The 15,000-nt window shown below is 54.5% G+C and overlaps 1 protein-coding gene across 1 annotated transcript in view; it reads left to right on the top strand.

Annotated features, from left to right (window-relative positions):
• Window positions 1–15,000, top strand: part of mdn1 (midasin AAA ATPase 1) — a 58,629-nt gene that overhangs the window by 39,003 nt on the left and 4,626 nt on the right. Inside the window, 37 exon segments of the mRNA XM_068753441.1 lie at window positions 1–212; window positions 302–463; window positions 544–808; window positions 883–1,121; window positions 1,207–1,302; window positions 1,415–1,509; window positions 2,338–2,474; window positions 2,616–2,768; window positions 3,589–3,698; window positions 3,782–3,855; window positions 3,955–4,109; window positions 4,188–4,337; window positions 4,468–4,614; window positions 4,719–4,845; window positions 4,943–5,048; window positions 5,130–5,245; window positions 5,804–6,226; window positions 6,302–6,528; window positions 6,847–6,969; window positions 7,161–7,354; window positions 8,124–8,282; window positions 8,364–8,495; window positions 8,997–9,132; window positions 9,528–9,697; window positions 9,773–9,907; window positions 10,000–10,138; window positions 10,628–10,893; window positions 10,991–11,146; window positions 11,499–11,600; window positions 11,760–11,961; window positions 12,050–12,214; window positions 12,605–12,765; window positions 13,340–13,429; window positions 13,494–13,609; window positions 13,683–13,857; window positions 14,279–14,352; window positions 14,457–14,571. The exon segment at window positions 1–212 is cut by the window's left edge and continues 464 nt beyond it. Coding sequence (XP_068609542.1) covers window positions 1–212; window positions 302–463; window positions 544–808; window positions 883–1,121; window positions 1,207–1,302; window positions 1,415–1,509; window positions 2,338–2,474; window positions 2,616–2,768; window positions 3,589–3,698; window positions 3,782–3,855; window positions 3,955–4,109; window positions 4,188–4,337; window positions 4,468–4,614; window positions 4,719–4,845; window positions 4,943–5,048; window positions 5,130–5,245; window positions 5,804–6,226; window positions 6,302–6,528; window positions 6,847–6,969; window positions 7,161–7,354; window positions 8,124–8,282; window positions 8,364–8,495; window positions 8,997–9,132; window positions 9,528–9,697; window positions 9,773–9,907; window positions 10,000–10,138; window positions 10,628–10,893; window positions 10,991–11,146; window positions 11,499–11,600; window positions 11,760–11,961; window positions 12,050–12,214; window positions 12,605–12,765; window positions 13,340–13,429; window positions 13,494–13,609; window positions 13,683–13,857; window positions 14,279–14,352; window positions 14,457–14,571 — 5,804 coding nt within the window.

Below are 15,000 nucleotides of genomic sequence, written 5' to 3'. Positions count from 1 at the left end.
TGGCGCGGGCAGACTTCCTCTGCTCTACGACTTGCATGGATGTCCTCCGTGCCGTGAAGCAGCTCCTGCCCCCCCCGCGGCAGGACGCTGAATGTGTGGTTCCCCAGTCTTCCACGCTGCTCCTGAATGCTCTGCTGTACGTGCAGTGCCACGCCCTGTCCACGGGGGAGTTCAGCAACGAGACAAACGCCGTCTTCAGGCATATCTGTCAGGTGAGAGCCTTGAGCTTACACGCAGGTCCATCGGTTTCTGGTCTCACTTTCCTCGCTGCTGCGGCGCTGACTCGTGTGCCGCTCCTCAGGCTCTGGTGAACGAGTGGGACGAGCAGGAGAGACGGAGGGCGGAGCAGGAGCAGAGGGACGCCAGTCTGTACCACAGTCGAAGTCAGCAGCACGGCTCAGGACTGACGGAGGACGAGCAGGACGAGGAGGACTTCAGACGCAGTTTCCCCCAATTCACCCAGGTATTCAAACGTGGCTCTGAACGGTTGGGACGCGGCCGGGACGGTCCGTTCCACTCCTTCCTGTACGTCTGCTTCACCAGGACTTTGCAGACATCGTGTCCCAGCCCAGTCTGGAGGCTCCTGAACCAGGACTTCCAGAGGAGCGGTCCAATGAGAGCAGCTTCCTGGCTCCAGCTTCCATCGACACGCTGGTCCAAGTTCATCAACGGCTCTCTCTGGGGTACGCCCAGTCTCTGTGGTACCAGGGCGCAGCACCAGCCAATCACAGCAGAGAACATGTGAAAGCGTTGGTCTCCTCCTATCGGATAGTGGCCCCCTTGATGTCCCGGTTCTACCACCTGATTGGTCAGTGAGCTCTAATCATTTTCACCACATTGTAAAGTCCTGCCGTGACTGACCTCCTGTTACCCTGAACTCAGATTCTGACCTGGACCAGCAGCTGACCGGCAGCGAGCTGCTGCTGTCGTCTCTGCTCCAGAACACGGTGCATGGCTCCGGGGGGCCCGATGGCCTGCTGCTTGCTGCAGAGGGCCCTTACGACTTCTACCAGCAGCCCAGTGTGAGCGAGGCCCGAGCCTGCCTCCCCGTGCTGGAGCAGCTGAGCGCTGCCGTGGAGCAGCGGCTGGAGGACTGGCCGGAGCACCCAGCGCTCGTACAGGTGGGGGGGGGTCGCGTCATTCCGTGGCCTGGAGGTCGGCGGAGGTCGGCCCTCAGTCATTTGTCATTCTGCTCGTGATTTCCAGCTTTCTGTGGTAATGCAGAGAATCATGGCGTTCAGTCTGACCAGTCCGTTGGCCAAATTCCTGAATGGTCTGGAGATCCTGCTTAATAAAGCGCAGGTGAGACCTGTCTGCTAACCCCCCCCCCCCCCCCCCCCTGCTGTAGAAGGTGAAATGTCGAACCCAAAGCCAGTGTTTAGTACTTTCAGCTGAGCCTCATGTTGCTTTTTAGGACTGGGAGAACAACGCCAGCCGCTCGGTCTCGCTACGCACGCAGCTGGAACCCGTCACGCAGCTCATCATCCAGTGGCGCAAGCTGGAACTGAAGTAAGGCAGGAAGGGGGTCAGCCCAATTAGTGCTACGATTCACTCATCCATGTCATGTGATCCTCAGTGGTTTATGTGGGAGCAGCTGAAGCTGGACCAGAGGTTAACTGTCATTTAGGGTTCACTACGACCTCCATCAGGTCTCCCTCTGGTGCTGTCCTGGTTGGTGGGAGTAGCAGTGATAGATGAGCAGCTGCACGGGTAGCGCGGTTAGCACGAGCTAACTTAGCATTGTCAGTTTCTCCCTTGTGCCGCTCTCAAGCCGGATAAACGCAGAGAGTTGATTCAGGAATGGCATCCGGTAAAAATGTGCCAAAACGAGAACATGCAAATGAACATAAATAATAAAGACGTACCGGATCGGTCGAGGGCCGGGTTAGCGACGACCCCCAGCAGCGTTATTAACCCACGGGACGCTGCTGGACACTGGATTACTGTGGGACAGAGACAGAGACGATGAAGAGGTAGAAGCTAGCGAGAAGTGGAGGAGATGAAGATGCTGAGGTTCTCCTTGGGAGTGACCAGGTTGGACAGGATTAGAAATGAGACAATAAGAGGGACAGTGAAGGGTAGACGTTTTGGAGACAAGGTCAGAGAGACCAGACTTTGATGGTTTGGACATGTCCAGAGGAGAGACAGGGACTATATCGGTAGAAGGATGCTGAGGATGGAACTGCCAGGGAACAGCACTAGAGGACGACCCAGGAGAAGAGACATGGACGTAGTGAGGGAGGACATGAGAGTGGCTGGTGTCCTCACCTGTTCCCCATCAAAGGACAGTGACTACAGTCATCGGAGTGTAACTGCTTCCTGTCCCGCCTCCTGTAGTTGCTGGTCGTGCAGCTTGGACAACGCAATGAAGCGTCACGCCGAGAAATCGACCAAACACTGGTTCTCCATCTACCAGCTGGTAGAGAGATACCTGGAACAAGAGAGGATGGAAGCTCAAGCAGGTGAGTGGGATGGTGGGTGATCACATTAAAGCACACTTATGGGGGGGGGCAGTAAAGGCCTCGACGTCTGCAGGTGGAAGCTATGACATCACACGTAACTAAATCCCAACAGTAAAGGGATAACGGTTTGTCTTCCGTCGTTGCCCTCTCCAGGCGAGGGGGTGGAGTCCCTCTCCCTGTCAGCGGCGTCCTCCACCCTTCAGGCCTTCATGGAGGGCTCCACCCTGGGACAGTTCCACCCCCGCCTGGCCATGCTGCTCAGCTTCCACTGCCACCTCCTGCTGGTCCCCGGCCCAGGTGGACGAGGTGGGTCCGGCCCAGGTGGACGGGGTGGGTCCGGCCCAGGTGGACGGGGTGGGTCCGGCCCAGGTGGACGAGGTGGGTCCGGCTGCAGGCCCGCTGAGCCCTCTGATGCGGCCGTTAGTGAAGCCCCCGGTGGAAACCGGCTTTGAATCTGTTTGACTGTCGGAGCGAATCAAATACACAATAATTAGGATTTTCCCGCTTTGTATTCTCCAAGATTGAAAACCTTTTACGTGCGCGTCCCATGCAAGCGTTCGTACAGCTAATATTAACGAGATCAAAGGGATATTGCACTGATGGGTTGCCATGCAACGGTCGGCCCTTAGCCGTTAAACTCAGACGTGGGGTTCGTTGGGGTTCGGTGGGGTTCGTTGGGGTTCGTTGGGGTTCGGTGGGGTTCGTTGGGGTTCGTTGGGGTTCGTTGGGGTTCGGTGGGGTTCGTTGGGGTTCGTTGGGGTTCGTTGGGGTTCGTTTGGGTTCGTTGGGGTTCGTTGGGGTTTGTTTGGGTTCGTTTGGGTTCGTTGGGGTTCGTTGGGGTTCGTTGGGGTTCGGTGGGGTTCGTTGGGGTTCGTTGGGGTTCGTTGGGGTTCGGTGGGGTTCGTTGGGGTTCGTTGGGGTTCGTTGGGGTTCGTTGGGGTTCGTTGGGGTTTGTTTGGGTTCGTTTGGGTTCGTTTGGGTTCGTTGGGGTTCGTTGGGGTTCGTTGGGGTTCGTTTGGGTTCGTTGGGGTTCGTTGGGGTTCGGGTTAGCATGCAGGCTACCTGTGAGTTATCGTCGCCAGTGAACACCAGGAGAAGCTTCACCAACGACGTCCTTCCTCTGCAGGGTCTTTGTCCAGCCTTCTGTGGAACCTGCACAAATACTACAGTCAGTTCTCTGACTGCATCCAGAGCAGGATCTCCCAGCTCCGACGGCCCATTGAGAAGGATCTGAAGGTGCGTCTAGCCGTAAACGTTACCTGCACTCGCCGGGAACCTGCCGTCCTGAAGCTCTGCTGTGCTCCGACTTGTTTCCTCAGGACTTTGTGAAGATCTCCAAGTGGAACGATGTCAGCTTCTGGTCTGTCAAGCAGTCGGTGGCGAAAACCCATCGGTATGACATCGCAGTCGCCGCCCTAGTGTCCTTCTGGTGGACGTTTCGGCCGCCCACCGACGCCGTCGCCGTCATTTTGCCTGTCATTTCCTCTCTCAGGACGCTCTTCAAGTTCATCAAGAAGTGGGAGGATGCTCTGAATGGTCCGTGCATGCCTGCGTTGGTGGAGCAGGGAACCAGCCTGGACAGTGTGGGTTCCACCACGGGGGTTCCCCCGGCGCTGAAGAGCGTCCTGCCTGTGAAGGTCCGGAGAGCACCACGACTGTCCTGCTTTAACGTCGTTAGCATGCTAAATGGATGAAGAGTTAATAAACCTGATCTGAATGTTGCATTCCAGACGGAGGCGCCAGATGAAGGCGTTGAAGCTTCGTCTCTTCAGGGTCGTCTTCCTCTTCTGACCAGGAAAATGAAGAAAATGTGTGTGCGGCTGCTGAAGAAGCACCCGGCGCCTGAGCTGACCGAAGATCTGGACTGCTTCGCTGGTAAGAAGCTCATCGATGCTCCGTGTACATCACAGCCGGGCAGCCGTGCCTTGGAAGAACCTCAAGCTCCTGCTTGGCTGCTACAGAGCAACGGGTAGCAACAGAGCCTTGAATGTGAGCGTCTTTTCAGGGGAGATCCTCAGAAACCTGCAGGACCTGCAGAGCCTCTCCATCGACACGTCAGCAGAGAAGGAGAAGCGGGAGGCTGAGGTGAAGCACATCCTGCAGCAGAAGCAGAGAGCTCTGGCAGACCTGTTCAAGATGCTCAAAGAAATAGGTGCGCCCCCACCCCCGGGGCCGAACGCCTCCGTGTCTTCATCCCCCAGTGCCACAGTGGGCGGAGTGGACAAATAAAGCCAACATGTCTTCTGACCCCTTAAGGTCTGTCGTACCGTAAGGGCTTGGCCTGGAACAGGACGGCTGCTCCAGAGGAAGTCCTCTGGCTGCCCCCTCTGGAGATGAAGGCCGCGTTTGTTGCTGTCAGGAACAAGGAGCAGGCAGAGAGCGTGTAAGGAGAACCTCTCCAGATCGCCGGGAGCACATTTAATCCTGTCGGAGGACGACGGGGACAGTTCAGCGTCCTGAAGCACTTTTCTGTCCTGTAGTTTGTTGGCGGAGTTGGTGACAGCATGGGAGGGATGTCAGAAGTACTTCTACCGTTCATGGGCCAGGAGAACAGCCTTGCAGACTGCCCTTCAACACGCTGCCAAGGTGAGACAGATACCTGCCAGGGTTCAGGACTCGCGTGTTCAACTCTGATCTACTGATTCCGTCTCCTCCTTTTGGGTCCAGGAGCTGGGCCTGGGGAACCTCGAGCGCTGCAGAGGTTTTTCTTCTCACCTTTTCAAGCTGCTCCTCAGACAGAGACAGCGACTGGCCAGGCTCACTGAGCAGTGGGTTCACTTCCGGTGAGTGTGCTGCTGAGGGCGACGGCTAGCTAACATGCTCGTCCTATAGCGGCTCCATGCATCGGGTCCAGAACGGTCACTCCTGCTGACCCAGAACAGTGTCTCCACTGGCTCAGAACCATCAAAATGCTAAATCATCCATTTGGCGACTGTCGTTATCAGGAGTACCTCAAGGTGGTGTTTCGGGTCCGCTTCTATTTTTAATTGACATTAATAAAATTGAATCTGTGCTGAAGCAAAATTGTAAATTCTGGATGTGCTTTGCGGGAAATTAGCTTCAGTTATAGAATAAGTCTCTAATGGAAGCTCATCGAGACGACTTGGGCTGAGGTAATCATAATCCTAGTAATTACTGGTAGATGTATCCTTCTCAAAATAGAAAATCAGAATCTGTTCAAACCTATCTGCACCCAAATGATGTCAGTGATCTATAACTGGCTGCTACAATGACTTCATTAATCACCTGGCCAACGTGAACCTGCGGCTTCACTGGAAACAAAACCAAACGGAAGGTGGACGGGCGAGTCTCTAAACGTCTTGTCCCCTCACGACCCTCAGGAGGCTAGCGAACAGCATTCAAGGCATCAAGGCTCACCTACAGAGCAGCAGCGAGGACGCAGGCTGTGCCATACCCCCCCAGGCGTCTCTCAGCGGCTGGCTGGTTAAAGGCCAGGCGCTGGGGGCCCAGTGCACCACCCTCCTGCAGCAGCTGCTCTGGCTCCATCAGTGCTGCCCAGAGGACCTCCAGCAGAAGGAGGGCGAGGCGGCGGCGGCGGCGAGCAGCTGCAGGCAGCGCACCCTGCGGTGCCCGTCGCCGCTGGCAGCACAGTGCCAGCCTCCGGGATGTCTGATGCGGAGAGGAGATGCCGTTTGGCTCCAGCTGGACCAGCACATGAAGGCATTGCTGAAGCAGAGCCAGGGCCTGAAGCTGGAGCTGGACGAAGCAGCGCAGCAGACCTCCAGCCAAGAGCTCCACACATGGTAAGAGAACTTATGGACTCAGACGAGCCTGAACAAAAGAGAGAACCTTTTCCAGCTGCACTCTTTTCACCGCAGGGGCCATTTCACAGCGTGCTGCTCAGCCTTCAGCCGGCTCGGCGCCGTGGCGGCTCAGATGAGCAGCGTGGAGCAGCTCTTCGTGCCAGCTGTGAGTGTCGGCGGTGCAGAGAGCCAGCCGGCCATCAGCCAGAGCCTGAAGTACGTCAGAGGACAGGTGGAGGCCAGCGTCGCCGAGTTCACCAGCTGGAGGACGCAGCTTCTGTCCCTGGGCGCGCAGACCACAGGTGAAGGGCCCCCAGCGGTGATCCTTACACGCTAGCGATGACGCAATCTGAACCTGAGGATGGCTGCTCCGAGCAGAACGCTGGCAGCAACTAGTAGGGGCGGGGCGGGACGTCTCACGAGCGCTCGTCCCGCCCCTCGTAACAAGCGTTGCATCCTGTTGGGCAAGAAGTTAGCTTGTTGCGCATTAACGGCACATCTTCTGAAACGTACATCGTCTTTGATGCGGTCCCACAACGTGCTCCGCCGTTGTCCCGGTGCCGTGGCGTACCTGAACGCATCACATCAACACACGGCTCCTTGGCTGCTTTGCCCCACAGGTCAGCAGCCGGCCTTCTGTACCGACTTCTCTGCTGCGCTGGAGACAAACATCAGCTCGGTGCTGTGTGCCGTCCAGACGCTGATGAAGAGGAGGGAGGGACGGCACGGGGACATCGAGGGAGGTGAGGACGCCGGCTCAGGGGACCGTGGGGGACAATGTCGCTGTCCCACTAAGGGCCCATCCCATGTTGATGTATTAAAAGCACGAACACAGCGGTCTGCTTCGTTGGGTCAGCGATTTGGGTCGTCGACGGCCCCGTTTCTTTGTCGCAGCACCGATGCTTGCATGCCTGACGTCTTTTGGATATTTCAGAAGCCGCCACAGAGGAGGACGCTGGAGGACCGGTGGAGGACCTGCTGAAGCCCGGCCACCTGACCCGGCTGCTGGAGGAGGAGCTGGCGGCCGACGTGGAGGCTCTGTGTGTGGGAGACGTCAACGCAGGGCTGGAGAGGCTGCTGGGCCGCCTCCGAGCCCAGAGAGACTCCGGGCAGAACCCACAGCTTCTGGTACCGACGACGCGCTGCACGGCTTCTACTGGGCTCGTACTGATGCCGTTTGGCTGAGCTGTAGCAATACTTTACTGTCATTAGACACGGTGATGCAATGAATTGGGTGTGCTAGTATAAGAGTAGTTGGTGTAGTTTATAGCAAACAACGTGCTGAACGGGTCTAGTGGAGTCCATTATGGAGACGCTGTTAGCGAATAGCGGCACTATTCTAGGTAAGCTAGCCTCGTGCTGGAATGCTAACTGTAGATTGTCCATGTTGACGTTGGTGTTGCTGGGTTAAAGGTTAACTCGCTCGCATTATTAGCCTAGCATACAGTCTCGGCTAAACATCTGCACAAAGATGCTCTTCTATCCTCCTGAGACGCAGCCCGTTGACATGTCCTCTGTAGTAGACAAAATGTCCACGACAGAGGACAGAGGACAGGTCAACGGGCTGGATCTCAGCAGCTACAGCAACATGAAGCTCCTTTATTCTAATCCTGCTTTACATCGAGACCGAAACGTTTCGCATAATAAATGGTTAAAGACCAGGTTTAAAAAATATATATTTATACCAGTAGTTTTATTGTTCATTTGAGATCAATTGAAATTCTAAACCATCATCTTTGAATTGTGAATATTCATGCAAATGAGATTGTTAGCGTGATAATATTTGGGGTTTGTTAGTTTTTAGTGCGTGCTGGTAGCAGCTGAGCGATGATGAACCGTGCTGCACGAGGCTTCACGTTTCGCTGTGTGTGTGTGTGTGCATGCGTGCGTTCCGCAGGTGAACAGGGCGTGCCGGATGCTGGTGCGCCTGCAGCCGTTGCTGGGACTTTACTCTCACCTGGTGCGTTACTACCTGGCCGTGTCTCTGGCGGCGCACAGAAGCACGGCCAAGCTGCTGTCTGTCCTCGCTGGCATCTTCACCGAGCTCGCCCAGAAGGTGTGCCACGCCCCGAGTCTGAAGTCGGCCCTAGAACTGATCTGAGAGCAGTCCTTAACGCTTGTGTGTCCGACTTGTCAGGGTTTCTGCCTGCCTCAGGAACTGGCGCCGGGAGCTGAAGGCGCCACAGAGTTTCACGATTATGAAGGAGGCGGCATCGGAGAAGGCGAAGGCTCCAAAGACGTCAGCGACAAGATTGAGAATGAAGATCAGGTGATTAAAATGTGAAATTAACTTTAAAAATGGTGTGAGGTCGATGGGGCAGCGTCTCAGGCTGTATTCAGTTAACCCTTTCACTTCTTAAATTGTGTGCAGTCCGGGTGCAACGTGAGGAAAAGACATAAATCAGTATATTGAAATATTAAATACGAATATTTAAAATAAAATGAACAGCAGCTCAATCGCCAGGTTGTTGTCGTCCACTTCAGAATACTTCCACAGAGCATACACACTCGCACGACTAGCTTCAAGCTGCTAGCTGGTTTAGCCAGCATTCAACCAATAGCGTTTCAGGAAGTGATGTCACGCCGCACGCGCTACCATCTCTGTCTGGGGTAGCGAGGTCTCACTCTGTTCCACAGCGTAACTCCAGATCCGATAATAAGTAATGACAATAACGATCCATATGTATCCGAGTCCCGATCGGGAGCTAACGCCCGAGTCCGATCTTAGCAACATTACTGATTCCTCATGTCGCCGTGTCCCCCCTTCCAGGTGGAGGACGCCTTCAAGGAGGGGGAGGAAAAGGAAGAACAGCAGGACAAAGAGAAAATCAAGAGAGAGGACAATGCTATCGAGATGTCGGACGACTTCGACGGCCAAATGCATGATGGGGATGAGAACGCGACAGGTGAGGTAGCTCAGGGCAGCAGGGTGGCCGGTTCGAGTCCAGCAGGGACCGAATGACGGGGTGTTACCTGCTAGCTGGAGGACTGCCAAGGTGCCATGCGGCTGCCCTGCACGCCACCGTCTCTCTGTGTGTGTGTGTGTGTGTGTGTGTGTGTGTGTGTGTGTGTGTGTGTGTGTGTGTGTGTGTGTGTGTGTGTGTGTGTGTGTGTGTGTGTGTGTGTGTGTGTGTGTGTGTGTGTGTAATATATCAAGTGTAAAACCTCTTGGGCAGTAGTAAAGTAGACACCCGTTAACCTCGTGAAACTTCAGGGTCACTCGAGTGCAGCCTGTATAAACACGCATTTTATTGACAAATGAAATTGCATCTGTGATGGTTCATCTTTGAATAATCTGCAGACGAAGATGAGTCATCTAAAGAGGATGAAGAGGAGCTGGATAAGAAGATGGGTGACCTGGGTGAAGGACAAACGGACACGCTGGATGAGCGAATGTGGGGGGATGATGAGGATGACGATGAGGTGGAAGAGACTGGCGAGGAGGAAGAGTCTGGCCAGGGCATGGACCAGGTAAAGAGCTTTAAAAGCGCTTTGATGATTTCATCCACAGGAAGTTGATTTGGTTTCATTGCTGCCGTCTCTCAGGGCGAGTCGGAGCTGGTTGCTAAGGATGACGGCTTGGATGCTGCAGACCCCAAGAAGGACCAGGAGCACCGGGGCGAAGACGAGGAAGTGAATGAGGACGAGGAGGAGAAGCCGATCAATGAGCAGGGAGACCAGGTGATCTCTTCCTGCAGTGGTCACTAACGATGCGTTCAGGTTCCTTCTCGAGGGGGCGTCGGCGTTTCCAACATGCTCTTCCTGCTTTCCAGAGAGAGTTTGATGAGAACGAGGTGGACCCCTACCACGGCCAGCAAGACAAGCCCGCTGAGCCCGAGGCCATGGACCTGCCCGAGGACCTCCGCCTGGACCAGGACGACTCGGGCGACGAGGGGCGGGGTGAAGACGAGGGTGAGGCCTAGTCAACTTATTCAAGTCCACGGTCGCTGGGCGCTGATCCACCGTCCGACCCAACGGGCCACTGTCCCCAAAAGTTCAGTTCCTAAAAGCACGGAAAAGTTAGTTTTAGTACAAAGAAAACATTCAGAATGATTTCGTTACTATGATGAAACCCAGTGATGAAGATCATTAACGCTGAGGGGAGGGGCGTGACCCTCACCCGGGCAGGCTCGGCTTTATTTACATTTCTAGAAGTCGCTAATCATCTCTGAGACGCTGCAGCATTAGCAGAAACATCGGCTGAAGAGCGGCGCTTCCTGTTTCGTGAGTAGTAAATATTAGTGACAGAAGTTCAGGTAAAGCAGATGAAAGAATAATAGAGATAGAAACTGATCATCATCAAAAGGTTCTCGATTGTTCTCGTTATCCTGCTGAACAAACGGCGTCAAAAACAGAACGGAGGGAAAGACCAAGACCGTTTGTCCAATGTCCTCTGCTCAGAGAATCCATTGGACATCAATGAGGGGAGCACAGCCCTGGATGAAAAGGAGGATGGACAGAACCAAGGCGATGAGGAGGAGCAGGGAGCGGAGGAGATGGAGCAGGACCAGACCGATGAACAAGAACAAGAGGAGAGTCGGGAGCCTAAATCTGAGGAGGAGGAAGGAGGAGGAGACGGAGAGGCCGCTGACAGAGAGGAGTCTGCGGAGGAGGCTATAAAGAAAGAAAAGGAGGCTCCGAGAGACGACGAAGGACGCGAGCCAAAGGTACGAGTGCTGAAAGGCCAGTCCGTGTGATGAACGTGGGACTTTAGCGCGTACCTGATGCTGTTGTTGTGGGATCTGCTGCCGGGAGCAGGAGCAGGAGCAGGAGGAAGGAGCAGACGAGGAGGAGGTGCAACCAGAGTCGGCTGAGAGGAAGGAGCACAGCGGAGAGGGACAGACTGGGGAGCAGAATGTTCAGAGTGACGCGGCTGTGGAGCTGGCGGGGGAGCCGTCGGAGAGGGAGCAGGCCAAAGAGGTTCTTCACTGACGATGACGATGATGATGATGATGATGAGTGTTGTTCTAAAAATGATGTTTATAAAGTAACTGGTAAAGTCCACACTAACTTTACTGATGGCTGAAGATACTCAGAATCACATAATACACACTCATATATATGTATGTATGTATATGTGTACATATGAGTGTAAAAAGCATTTAATTACTGGTAAATTCAGATTTAAAGGGACATTCGCAACTCTACCCTTATCGGGTTACGCTGGATCCCTGAAGTTTGTTTCTGATCAAATACAATGATTAGCTGTGAATGTACTTTGTGTTCAGAGGCGATCTAAGACTGAGCCGTGTCTGCCTCTCTGCTGTTCCAGGAGGACGGCAGTGGAGCTGCTGATGCCAGCCAATCAGAGGGGCACCAGTCACAGCTGACTGCTAGAATGGCTGCGCAGACGCAGACTCAGAGGCAGACGCAGGTAGAGCTGGCTTTGGGTTTCAGCCGTTTCTGGCTTAAAGGGGGCTCAGAGCGCTGGTCGTCTTCTCCGCAGCAGGCACCCAAAGGCTCGTGGTCGGGGGGGAATCAGGGAGATAAAGCATCTCCAGGTGTCTCTTCTTCATCCGCTGTACCGTTTCAGAGCTTCAAGAGGAAACCGGGTCGAGCAGACGATGAGCGGTCGACCGGTGACCACAACGAGCACGTTAAGAAGCGCTTGTGTACGGTGGAGCGGCGTGAGGCTGACACCGAGGCCAGCAGGCAGAGCGATGCCCCGCAGCAGGAGTCGGACCTGTATGAGCACATCAAGCAGGGGGAGGCGACCTACGACACGCAGACTTATGGTCAGTCGTCGCCTCGGTGACGCCGTCGAGCCCCCGTGTCCAGGAGATGGATGAATGCATCCGACCCGTTGGTCTTTTCCTTTTCCAGATGTCGCCAGTTCAGACCAGCAGAAAGCAGCAGCGCTTCAGCAGGATGATCAGAATGATGAGGATGTTGCTATGGAAACGGAGAACCAGGAAGAGGACCTCGAGTCTGCCGAGGTCAGGGAGCTGAAGCCCGAACAGCTGGGTTCTACGGAGACATCCCAGAAAGGTGACCCACCTGCTGATTGGGCCCGTCACCGGCGTGCTGCGGGTGTTAACGGCCGGAGTAGCTGCAGAGCGAACGTGATGAAGCTGCGTTCATGCGACCGCCGGCGGCTGGGAAACGCCCGGCGGTAGACTGGGGACGGGGTTCAATCACGATCTGCAGTCACAGGATACGCCTCACTTTGAGTTCAACATGGCCACGGGCCCACAGAGTCTACACAATGTAGAAGCAAGCCACAGAAAGGGCAACTGCACTAACGCGTGCACCCGACTATGTCCTGGTGCAAGATGGAGCTCATCAGGAGCAGACTGGCAAATAGAGATTCACTCAATCCTAATATCTACTGTGAATCCTGCACATCTGCGGACTTCACCTCCCCTTTATCTTGTATAGGTACAGACAAGGGTGAAAAGGAGGTGCTGGAGCAGAAAGAAGGGGAGGAGGAGGAGGAGGAAATGTGGAAAAGCCAACGAGATCTCACCGAAACAGAGCGGGCAGAGAGAAGCACAGTCTCCACCATCCACACGCTCCCTGAGCTGCTGCTGGACTTGCAGGTAGGTCTCCTGCATCCACAGACAGTCTCAGTGCATCGCCTGTTCGTTGGTGCTGTGAACTCTGTGATCTCCTGTTAGTTGGTGCTGTGAACTCTGGGATCTTAGTTGGTGCTGTGATCTCCTCTTAGTTGGTGCTGTGATCTCTTAGTTGGTGCTGTGAACTCTGTGATCTCCTCTTAGTTGGTGCTGTGAACTCTGTGATCTCTTAGTTGGTGCTGTGAACTCTGTGATCTCTTAGTTGGTGCTGTGATCTCCTCTTAGTTGGTGCTGTGAACTCTGTGATCTCCTGTTAGTTGGTGCTGTGAACTCTGTGATCTCTTAGTTGGTGCTGTGATCTCCTCTTAGTTGGTGCTGTGAACTCTGTGATCTCTTAGTTGGTGCTGTGAACTCTGTGATCTCTTAGTTGGTGCTGTGAACTCTGTGATCTCTTAGTTGGTGCTGTGAACTCCTCTTAGTTGGTGCTGTGAACTCTGTGATCTCCTGTTAGTTGGTGCTGTGAACTCTGTGATCTCTTAGTTGGTGCTGTGATCTCCTCTTAGTTGGTGCTGTGAACTCTGTGGGTGTGCATTTGTAGAAAACGGAGAGCAACCCAGAGGAGATCAGGAGGGAGATGGAGATGCAGCTGGAGGCCTGGCACAAACTGGCTCCAGGATCTCAGGAGGAGGTGAGTTTGGTTCCGCTGTGTGGAGCCGGGTCCAGGATCGGTCTCTAGCTGTGTCTTGTTCCAGGAGAGAGCAGCGGCCTCCATGTGGCACCAGTACCACGGCCTGACGTCGGCCCTCTCCCAGCAACTGTGTGAGCAGCTCCGCCTCATCCTGGAGCCAACGCAGGCGGCCAAACTCAAGTCAGTCCCACAGCTTTAGTGGAACATCTGACGGGTCAACATGTAGTTCAAAGTGTCTCCCACTGCGCCGCAGAGGCGACTACCGCGCAGGGAAGCGGCTCAACATGAGGAAGGTGATCCCCTACATTGCCAGTCAGTTCCGTAAAGACAAGATCTGGCTGAGGAGGACGAAGCCCAGCAAGAGGGAGTACCAGATCTGTCTGGCTGTGGACGACTCGTCCAGCATGGTGGACAACCACTCCAAACAGGTAACAGAAGTCATGTGACCTCCACCAGGAAGGAGGCGGCGAAAGAATCCAGATGTGTAACGTTAGAAAAAGAGAGACAAAGACGCACAAGGAAGTATCAACGGGGGCGGCCGTATGTTCGGACTCGTATGGTGGTGTTTTTATAAACTTGTAAAATGTTTATGAAAGTATGTTTTGCTGCAGGTAAACGGTTTTACGGAATCTGGTTTATTTGCCACTCTGTCGTGCTGCGATGCCTGACGGTATAGTGTCGGTAAAGTTGGACAGATATTCAGACTCGGACTTCCAGCATCAATAACTCGCTGCTGAGACGTCGTCGTAGGAGGTCGACGACGTGCTACGAGCTCGGCTTTATCAAAAGTAGCGTTCGGCCAATCACGGATCACTATTCTCACCATCACGCCGTGTTCGTGTGCTGCAGCTGGCGTTTGAGTCCCTGTCGGTGATCATCAACGCCCTCACGCTGCTGGAGGTTGGACAGGTGTCTGTGTGCAGGTGAGGTCACGGGCGTGGACGCGTCGTCCCTCTGCCAGCGTGCGTTTTTGACCGAGGTCGCGCCGGTCGCCTGTGACCTGTGACCTTCCCGTCTGTGCTTCCAGCTTTGGCGAGCAGGTGCAGCTGCTGCATCCCTTCCAGCAGCAGTTCAACGAGGAGTCGGGCGCTCGCATCCTGAGGCTGTGTCGGTTCCAACAGAAGAAGACCAGAATATCACAGGTGCTTCAGAGGAAGCGAGATGTAGAATATCACAGGTGCTTCAGAGGAAGCGAGATGTAGAATATCACAGGTGCTTCAGAGGAAGCGAGATGTAGAATATCACAGGTGCTTCAGAGGAAGCGAGATGTAGAATATCACAGGTGCTTCAGAGGAAGCGAGATGTAGAATATCACAGGTGCTTCAGAGGAAGCGAGACGTAGAATATCACAGGTGCTTCAGAGGAAGCGAGATGTAGAATATCACAGGTGCTTCAGAGGAAGCGAGATGTAGAATATCACAGGTGCTTCAGAGGAAGCGAGATGTAGAATATCACGGGTGCTTCAGAGGAAGCGAGATGTAGAATATCACAGGTGCTTCAGAGGAAGCGAGACGTAGAATATCACAGGTGCTTCAGAGGAAGCGAGATGTAGAATATCACAGGTGCTTCAG

The sequence above is a fragment of the Brachionichthys hirsutus genome, chromosome 20, assembly GCF_040956055.1.
Source record: "Brachionichthys hirsutus isolate HB-005 chromosome 20, CSIRO-AGI_Bhir_v1, whole genome shotgun sequence".
NCBI lineage: Eukaryota > Metazoa > Chordata > Actinopteri > Lophiiformes > Brachionichthyidae > Brachionichthys > Brachionichthys hirsutus.
This window is presented reverse-complemented; position numbering and strand designations above follow the sequence as displayed.